Below are 10,312 nucleotides of genomic sequence, written 5' to 3'. Positions count from 1 at the left end.
TAGGGGCTGGGAGAAACTATAGCAGGAAATGATGAGCTTCAGTAACAAAGGTTTTACTCTTGTATTTTCTTTTGACTTTCAATAATTGGGATTCTACCTTCGTGTGTGTGTATATACTAGCATATGTATAGATGTATTTTATATATATATATAGCTAAACTGTGTTTCCGGATTGACATGCCTTGCAAAGTTCTATTTCAGTGAGTATGTTAAGGTACCAGAACATCTAACTAAGCCCTAGAACCTGTTGTTATCAGCTTTAAGGATTTTGTACGGATTTGGTGATAGTTAATGAATTTTTAAAATCTTTGGTCACAGAATCAAAAGGACATGTGGGAAAGGTGACTTTTGCTTTAGTAATAGTATATTTGTGACTGCACAGAAAGTCATGAAAACAGGACAGACTGCAATCTAAAACTTTATATCCAGAAGGCTCATAAAACTGAGTAAATATTTATTGTGGCTTTTCATCATTTCAAAGTCAATCTTATGGTTATATAGGTCTGCTGTATACCTTTCAAAAAAAGAGGTTTGTCGTTATGAGTAACTGTTCAGACTAGAAGCAATGACTGTGTATAGATCTATGTGTGGATGGCAGCCTATGCACTCTGGATTATTCTCAGGTTATCTTCTCGCTCGCGAAAGTCTCAGTGATACTTCAGATATATTTAATCCATTACGACTTTATACAGCTAAAGCTACTCAGCTCTCTGTGTTTTCTTTTAAGACCTCTAATGTCTGTCTGAAGGGATACCACTCTTAAGTAGTATTGTCACTTTGCAATGCAAAATGTTTAACTTAATGTACATCAAATGTAAAAAAGCAAAATCAAGTAATACGTTTGATTTTGAGATACTCAAAGCTGCTGGGAAAATAAATAATTTAGAATATGTATTTTAAACCTGACTTGGTGAGATTTAACTTCACAATGCTCTTGAGTATGATTTGCGCCAGCAAAGAGTTTGTTTCTGTGGCTCTATTTTAATATTATTAATACTAAAGTGATAACATGGAAATAGCTGAAGTTTAGCTTTGCAGGGTGTAGCTGTTATTTAAAATATGCAGATTTTTGGTAAAACTTCTCAAAATAGATTTTTTAAAAAATCTAGCCTTTCTAATAATTTGCGATTTCTAGTATTAAAGTAGATATTATGCAATATCCTCTTTAGATAATATTTTCTAGTGCTGTACTTTCTGTAATAGATTTCCTTCAAAGACCTTGGAATACCTTATGGATATTAGCTAATACACTAGCCCTCAGAAACAGTAAAGAGATATCTTATTATGGACTACCTTTACAGTCATAGTTGCATATTAAAATAGTATTGAAACATGTTGGATATAATTTAGTACAGAATGTGTTCTTCTGACACAACAAAGAACAGGCTGATTTAGCTGATGCCTTTCAGGATACATTTGAAGGTTAAGTAACTACAGATCTTGGCTAATCTGATGTAATCTGCTGTTACTAAATGGATGTCTAGATTCACATTTGTAGCACACAGCACATGAGCACCTGGAAATAAAGTTTTCAAGTTTGTTCATATCAGTTTTTTTTTTTTTTTCTGTGAAGAAACCATGTATCTGTTTACATGCTTATACCTCATAATGAGCTTTTTTGAAGAAGTAAGTGGTTTTTGTCCTTCGCAATGCACTTGCATTTACCATGGCAGAAGTGATGGCACTGGAACAAGGTATACTTTTTATTATTTTCTGTATAAGGCAATTTATAAGGGAGAGGGCTGAGAAAATTGAAAGTAATATTTCTGGGATGTTGCAAACTTTAGTTTGTCATAGTTGCTTAGAAATAGTGGCATATATTATACCACTGTTACACGGCTAGCATTCCTGGTAGGAGCAGATGGTGATGATGCTTTGTTTTAATGGCTTTGTATTTAGAGGCTAGCTACTTCTAATTGTCTTTTTTAATTATTATTTTAAATGCAGAGGACTACTCCTGATTTGACGTTCTTTATTGTGCCAGTAATATGGAATAAAGTAATATCATTTACATTAAAATTTGGTATACAAATTTCTGATAATGCAGTACAGATCTCTCTCTTTTTTTGATGCCAGGTCTGTGCTCTGTAATGATCCTGATATGTTTGAGATCCCTGTGAATGTTCCTGTGGATACTGTAAAACTTCGTATAGAAAAAACTGTTGTACGAAGGATCCCAACAGAAGCCTTTTACTATTTAGTAGATCTCAAATACTTGTGGCTAACTTACAACTGCGTAGCTAACATTGATATCAGCAGTTTTTATAATTTGAAACAACTGCATGAGTTACGGTTGGATGGTAACCTGCTCTCAACTTTCCCTTGGGAATCACTGGCGGAGATGCCCAACCTACGGACCCTAGATTTACATAACAATAAAGTGACCAGCATTCCAGCGGATGCCGGCAGGTACCTGAGAAGACTCACCTACCTGGACATATCCAGCAACAAGCTAACCACCCTGCCATCAGACTTAATGGACATTTGGCCCCTTTTCTCGGAAGCTTCCCCATCCAAGAACAGGGACAGTCTGGCAACGCAGAGAGTAATTTTAGGTATGTTCAGGAACCTACTGCATTAGAAAGTATGTAAATATTAACTTGCAAGGTAAAGCAGGTAGGGTGCTAGCCCGGGATTTGGGAGAGTGGGTTTTAATCCAGTATATGCTTCTGATTTTCTCTGTGTGATATTTATAGTATTTTTTTCCCTCTTGTTGTCAATTATAAAATGAATATAGTGGCCTCAGTATGTTGTTACTTCACTTTTGTAACACTGAGGAAAAAAAGCTATTGGGTTCCTCTCTCTGGGAATACAGGCCATAAGGAATATTGAGTGTTCAGATGAATGCTGACTTTACAAGAATTATATTTCTGAGGACATTTACCTCATCAGTGAATGTGTATGCTTGCAAACATAAGCATGTCCATTTAGAGCTGTTTTTTTGTAGTGGCTCACAAACCACATGATTAGGGTCAATACTTTTATGAAAACCTGAAATACGCTATTGCAGACTATTGGTGCCTCAAAAGAGGGCAGCTTTCCTCTCTCCCTGACTCATGTTGACTTTGCATTACTCTGAAGCTGACTAATTATCCTGATATTTTTCCCCAATTTACATGATGAAAAATGAGGGGAAGAGTAGAACTCTGATCCCTAAAGTTTTACAGCACTTTTCGTAATCATTAAGATAAGCACTTAAGACTGGCCTATCTACATTCCTATTTTTCATAATTCTATTTCAAATGTCTCTAGTTTTTAGTAGACCACCATGTCAGTTCTTCTTGTGACTGTTCTTTTTTTCCTCACAGTACCTTACAGGTACTCATTTTTCAGGTACGCTCTTTGTGATTTCAGAGTGTTCCTGGAGCAGCTCTATCAATAGCTTTTTTTTCTGTAACTTTTTTTTTCTCTCTCTCTCTCTCATGTGTATGTGCATTTTTTGCCATTTTTTTAGTGTAGTGTAGCAGGTGGAAGGGGAGAAAACCAGCAGCAGGTGAACAACTGGCTTTCCATAAACTTACTGCAGAAATTCTGTGCCCAGTGGTAGAGCTCTGCCCTGTGTTTATACTGCCCACTATTTCCAGCTTCTTGGTCTAAAGCCAGTATTCAGTGTTCCTGTGTTTAGCTGCTTTGTCTTGCAGCAGAAATTGCAATCTGAAACTCCTTTAGATGAGTAAGTAACTTAATGCAAGAAAACTGATCAGACTCCTCACATGCATGGTAAGTGTAGGTTCGTGCTGCTGAAAGGATCTTGTTTTTTATTTCATTACAGAAATGCTGGAAAAGTAAGTCTAGCTCTTTCTCTCTTTCCGCACTGTAGGCTATAACAGGGGGCAACGTAGGAGCTGACTGTGCTAGATTTAGTCCTCCTGAGGATCTCCTTACATTAGCGTCCCAGTGTTTATTTGGTTTGCTCGCTTTATATTGCCCTCAATACCTAAATAAGTAAATAAATAAAAATCTGTAGGCTTTGTTGGTACAAGCACTTTGCCAACCTCCGTTAGTCCTGCTAAACTCTGTGGTACCAATGCTGACTTTTCTAGAGAGTTAGGATGAGACCTTTGGATCATTTTTGTTTATGGACTAAAATGGGGCTTGAATACAGATCTCCAGGAGGAAAGCATACAGGTTTCAAACAGCACCTTGTTTTTCCTTTTCTGAGGGAGGCTCTGTGTGCAGTCAACATAGATTTGAATCTGAAAATCCAAATTCCTTGGTAGTAGTTGCATTGTAGTGGGTTGAAACCTGCTTTTCAGCTGTGGATAATTTGCTTAAACTTTGATTCATTGATGTCATGGCCCTCTTGTGACTAAAAGAGTAAAAAATGTCTCTTAACACTTCAGCCACAAGATGTTGGCTTAAAAGACAGTTATAAGGTATGTTCTGCAGCACTGTCTGCTGTCCCTCACGGTCTCTGTGATTGTTGGAGCCTGAGGGAGGAGAGGCAAACCCCAGAGATCCTCCTCCTTTGAGATGAAAACGAGTATCAAAGAAGTACGAGATTAGAAAGAGTTTTAAGAATTCCTCCATCTCGTGCTGCTGCTGGGGTGCACATCCAGATGGCCTGAACCCTTCCTACTGTTTGGCTAAGCTGTTGCTGTTCTTAAAAGCTGCAGGAAAGCCATTCCATAGCCTTCCAGGGTAACCTTATCCCAGTTAACCAGTGCTTATCTGTCAATAGAGTGAGAAAGTTTCTCTTAATATCTAACCTCAATCTACCTTACTGCAGACTAAGCTGATTACCTCTTGTCCTACATGAGATGGGCAAGAACACAACAACTAATTATCGTCTCTTGGAATAACCTTTAATGTATTGAAAGATCATCATATTTTCCTTTCTGTTTTGCTGCCTTCCTTCTTACCTATTTGAACCACTTCATTCATCCATTTCTTATAGAGGGTGTGTATACATGCTTTGGGTTTGTTTTGCTTGTTTTCCTCCATTTCCTACCCCATTTACTGATTCTTTTTTGACTCTCTTGTGTTTTAAATATGTTTCTTTTAAAATGTATTGCCCATAGTTGCACACTCTACTCGCTCTGGTACCCAAGAATGTCCTCTGCCGTCTTGCTGTTCACATTGGGAGTGCTCAGTCTGGCCCTTTTGCCTACACGGAAGGATAACTGCAGCCAGAGCACTGCTAGGAGCTGGAAGTCAGAGCACAGAAATACTGGTTTTGTGTTATTTAGTGTAAGCAATTATAACTTGAACTAGCTCCTTTCCTATTCTGGCAAAACAACGTTGTCACTGTGTTTAATTAAGGGCATCAGCAACAGCAAATTGCCAAACTTGGATTTTTGTGCATATGTGCTTTTTATTTTTCCATATATGTATGTATATATGTGTGTGTGTGTATATATATTTAACATCAAGCAAGATTTTTATCTGCAGTATCTTGAACTTCAAGAGAGTTGTATGTTAGAGAAAGTTCAGGTTCCCTCTGAGCTGTATTGCGGAAGTCCCGGGCTGGTGGCTGACAACTAGCATCTCCTTATGTCAGTTCATAATACCACGAAGGTGCAGAACCTGCTGTGCTTGTGTTGGAGGAATGAACGGAGTAGAAGAACCATCCTTGCCATCAGCTGCTGGTCCATCCTTCAGGGAGTCCCTGGAGTGAGCTATCCCTGGAGCTGTGTCTGGCCTTGTCTCGAAGGGAGCTCTTTGAAATGCTTTGAACCAAAGCTGTGTAAAGGCTGACAAGCAGTAGAATTAAGTGTGGGAGTTGAGCCTCTGGGACTGTCTTGGTTAGCCCTGGAGCTGTACCCTAGTACTTTTATCCAAAACACAACTAAGCTTCAGCAATGGCCGCAGTGCACAAACTCAAATTTCTGGCTTGAATAATGGTAGTAGCAATTTGCATATGAAAAATACATCTAGTGAGTCTCTGAGAGAGATGAAGAAATCCAGCATTTCAGAGTGGCTGTTAGACAAAATCTTTCCTCTGTGGCCTGTATAAGTGCCAAGAATTTGAAATGCAGCAGGGCCCATCAGGCTCCCACTAGTTATGCTGGGTGGTGAGGTAGATACTGCTTTTCCTGAGCCTGCTCCCCAGTGAAAATATGGTATGTGTGTCTGTGTAGGAAGCACAGGGAAGCAGTGGGAGATGTGGGCTTTACTGTTTGGAGCCATGGATTAAAAATCTTGTGGCTTCACTTTATTGTCATTTTACTGCAGATGAAAAACTAGATACTTGTGTTTGTGAATGTATGTTTGGTGTTTACAGTAGTTTCCCCCCCCCCCCTTTTTTTTTTTTTTTTCTTTCCACTGAAAAGCGGTTTCTCCTACAGTTTTCTTGGTATCTCCTCTTCTGTTCTTAAGGGTAACAGATAGCGATAGATGCAAAATCTCTTTGCCTGGAAGGGTGAAATGGGATTGTGATGTCAGTCATGGAATTGCTTCAGGTCAGGTCTTGTTTTAAAGAGCGGGGATTAATCAGGCTTTATCATTGCTATAACCAATCACTGTCATTATGCTTAAAATAACCTAATCCTGGTCAGTCAGTAAAAGACAATAGTAACTAATTATTCATGTACTTTTATATCTCTAGGCTTCTTCCAAAATGAGAAGTAGAGATTGCTGATACATAATATTTCCATTAGTTGATTTAATAACTACTAAAAATACATCACTTCACCTACTGAACTATATTTACAGATGTTTTATGTGTTTTGTTTTTCTCTCTATTGGGATTTAAGTAATGACTTCTTTGTTGCACTAATCCAGTATATGCAAGGGTTAGGGGTTCTGGTCATTTCACTTTAATTTCTGTTTATTGCTCATACTCAAAATGAAAAAGGTGTACAATGGTGTAAGTCAAATGATCAAATGAGTGATAAACTGTGCTGTTCTACCAGATAAAGTGGATGTTGCCCTGTTGAAATCAACATAGCAAAATATTTGGTACCAGCTGAGGCTTTAGACTTAAACTTTTAAGAAATGGTCTTTGTTTCACTATAGCCATTCACCAAGATTGAGAAGTCAGAGACTTTGGAATCACGAAGGAAATACTGTGTCTAACAGAAGGGCATAAAAAAGTAATAACCATAAAAAGTTATAAGCTTTTTTTTTTAATGGTCCTTCCTATTTTCTTCACTTTTTAATTTTTTAATGCATCGCAGACTGTCCAAAATTCTACACTGTCAGTTTTAAGATGTCTTTTCAGAGTGTTTTTTTTTTCCTGGATAAATAGCAGTTTAATAAAGTAGTGCTTTTTTAGTAATAATTTATTACCATGCTCCAATTGATTACCATGTAATTTATTATTTATTGTGAATGTATTGCTATGGTTTGTAAACTTCTGTGAAGAAAAGATATAGATCCTTCTTGCTCACCTCTGCAAAATATCTGACATCAACCAGCCAAACAAAAAGAGACAAATTGAAGGCGGAAGGATTAAATTGGAATAATTAAATTGGCCCACTTCCATCATACTTGGTGTAATCATGTGCTGAACAGTAATTACAACAGTCAGATACCGTCTGATGACTTTTTTTTTTTCCTCCCTTTCTTGCTTCAGGTTTGCAGGACAATCCATGGTTTTGTGACTGTCGCATTTCAAAGCTAATTGAATTTTCCAAAATTGCGGATACCTCAGTTGTGCTTCTTGATCCACTGATTTATTGTAGTGGACCTGAGAGCTTGGCAGGGATCTTGTTCCAGCGAGCTGAGTTAGAGCAGTGTCTTAAGCCATCTGTGATGACATCAGCAACAAAAATCACTTCTCCTCTGGGAAGCAATGTTCTCTTACGCTGCGATGCAACCGGGTACCCAACACCACAGCTTACTTGGACCAGATCAGACAATATACCAGTGAACTATACAGGTATAATAGTGTTTTCTTTTTTTCTTTTTTTTTTTTTTTTTCCCTCCTAGGCGAGGCTAAAAGTATTGTCTTGTTTGTCCTTTGAGAACATCATCCTAAACAAAATGGACCAGTTATTCCAGTATGTGCTATTTTCAAATTAAGAAGAGCTAGTGAGCCTATAACCGAGTGTGTGTTTTAAATGTTATTCGCAAATGTTACAACTTATTTGCGAAGACCATCGTCAATACTAAAGAAGCTGTGGCTGATACCTTTCTAGCTGTGATATGCTACGATAGATATTTCTGCAATAATTTGCACAGAAAGTTTCTTGCTAAGAAGTAGTTAGCAGTTAGCCTAAATCTTAGGTCTGAGGAGGGAGATTGTCCAAAGCATTGAAGTGTATTGAGACAAGAATTATCATTTTCATAAATGTTTTAAACAGCTAATGTGTTTAGTGTCATCTGAAGTCAGAGACTTTTAATTTTTAATTGCTTGGTAGCTTTAAGATACTTCTCTTTGTATTTTTCTTTACTTAGTGCCATTGCAAATTATCCTGTAGTTTCTGCAGAACTTCGCAGTTCCATTTTTACTGAGCATTTTTTTGCAATAATACAATATTGTACCATACCAGGGGCTTCCATAGTTGGAAGGAGTGTGTGTATGTGTGTGTATGAAGGTTTTGCTTTGTTTTGTTTGTTTGCTTTTAAATGTTTGTTATATATGGTTCTTTTTGGCAGAAATAATTGCAGGGAGGAGTAGTTTAACATTTTCTCTTCATTTGCCTTTTTACTTTTTGCATTTTTCTGTAGTAATTCAAGAAACACCTGGAGAGGGTGTCAGATGGTCTATAATAAGCTTGACGGGGATTTCATACAAGGACGCAGGGGAATACAGATGTAAAGCCAAGAATTTAGCAGGAATGTCAGAAGCTGCTGTTACTCTCACAGTGGTTGGTGTGGTTACCACAACTATGTCGCCACAGAAATATGGGAGGAAGCAAGAGGTAGAGGGACAGAACACTACACAAGAGGAATCCAAGCGGGGACCTGAGAGAACAACCACTCCTCTTCTCCCTCCATCAACCACCACAGCACTGGTTACCACTGAAAAATCAACAAGTGCCAAGGTTACTGACAAGAGGCAGTCCAGGCCCACGATAGATGGAAAGAAAAATTCAAAGGCAATGACAAATGGAAACAAAAAGCAGGCTGCGGAGGTGAACAGGAAAGGTGAGGAGGCTTCACTGAATGCAACAGCTATGGCCGAACAAAACATCACTGTAAAGAACCTAAGAGTGATCAGTGAAACAGATGAAAGAGTGACCTTAACTTGGAAAACTGTCAATGCTACAAGCAACTCTGCAGTGACTGTGTTATACTCAAAGTATGGTGAGAAAGACATGCTGCCTCTGAGTACTGATTCTAGCAAAAACAAAGTCACAATTGATGGGTTGCAGCCCAGCACTCAGTACATGGCATGTGTCTCTCCCAAAGGAGTGCCACCTACCAAAGAGCAATGCATTATTTTCTCCACTGACGGGCTAAATGATGAAAGCAGCTCTCAGTTCTCTATTCTGATAGTGGCCAGTAGTGCAGCATGTGTAGTTGTTTTACCTTTGATATTTTTCTTACTCTACAAAGTTTTAAAACAACTTCATGGAAAACCTAAAACTGCTAAGGAAGCTGACCTTGCAAAAGAGACCTATGTGAAATTTGAAACACTGTCTCTCAAGCCTCGAGTGGTGAATACAGCAGGAGAACTTTGGGCACGAAGGTACACAAATGAATCTGAAAGACTCCTTCTTTGTTCTAGGTCAAGCATGGATTCTCAAATGACCTTCAAAAGTGAGGGCTCTAGATCTGAGTATCTCTGTTGAGCATGGGTGAGGATGGAGGAGGTGGAATATACAAGGGATAAAATTAATCCAAAATGATGATACTGCATCTGGAAGCAGGTTGGTGCCAGTTAAAAAGTATTGCAGTTATATATATCATCTGATATAATGCAGTCTGCTGGGTGAGTAGCATGGTGGGTAGGAGGTGGAATAGAAGAAAAATGTGGGCTGCTTTTTGCAATGACTGTTGCTTTGGATGTGAGGGAATGACATTCTTAAGGAGTAAATATAGCTTGAAGTTATCTTGCCTGGTTAATGATCTTCTATTTTTTGTTTTCATTAAAACATTATGCTGTTCTATCTTCTTGTTTCTGTGTTTCTACTATGTGCAAGTTGTATGTATCAAGTATTAATTACAACTACAACTCAAACTACTTCTATTGAAGTCAAAACTGTATTTGAAAATACAAATTTCTTCGGACATCAGCTTGTACTTCCAGATATCATTTATGTCTGTACAGTATCTTGGACTGGATGCGATCTCAGGCCGATGAAGACTGAGGCTAGATAACCACAGGTTATGGGCTCTTGGAAGGTACAGTCCACACCACACTGTCATTTTGCAAATGCTGTGGCAAAGGAGATTCTTTAGTGTTCTGAAGTTCAGGTAAGGC

The 10,312-nt window shown here is 38.2% G+C and overlaps 1 protein-coding gene across 1 annotated transcript; it reads left to right on the top strand.

Annotated features, from left to right (window-relative positions):
* The first annotated feature begins 1,271 nt into the window (after positions 1–1,271).
* Positions 1,272–9,854, top strand: LRIT3 (leucine rich repeat, Ig-like and transmembrane domains 3). The gene is made up of 4 exons (XM_010212080.2): positions 1,272–1,694; positions 2,077–2,555; positions 7,517–7,822; positions 8,614–9,854. The coding sequence occupies exons 1-4, from the start codon at positions 1,579–1,581 to the stop codon at positions 9,678–9,680; spliced, it is 1,968 nt and encodes a 655-aa protein (XP_010210382.1). The 5' UTR covers positions 1,272–1,578; the 3' UTR covers positions 9,681–9,854.
* Positions 9,855–10,312: the final 458 nt, after the last annotated feature.

The sequence above is a fragment of the Tinamus guttatus genome, unplaced genomic scaffold (genome assembly GCF_059628265.1).
Source record: "Tinamus guttatus ecotype Peru unplaced genomic scaffold, ASM5962826v1 Tinamus_guttatus_pri_ptg000202l, whole genome shotgun sequence".
NCBI classification, from domain to species: domain Eukaryota; kingdom Metazoa; phylum Chordata; class Aves; order Tinamiformes; family Tinamidae; genus Tinamus; species Tinamus guttatus.
This window is presented reverse-complemented; position numbering and strand designations above follow the sequence as displayed.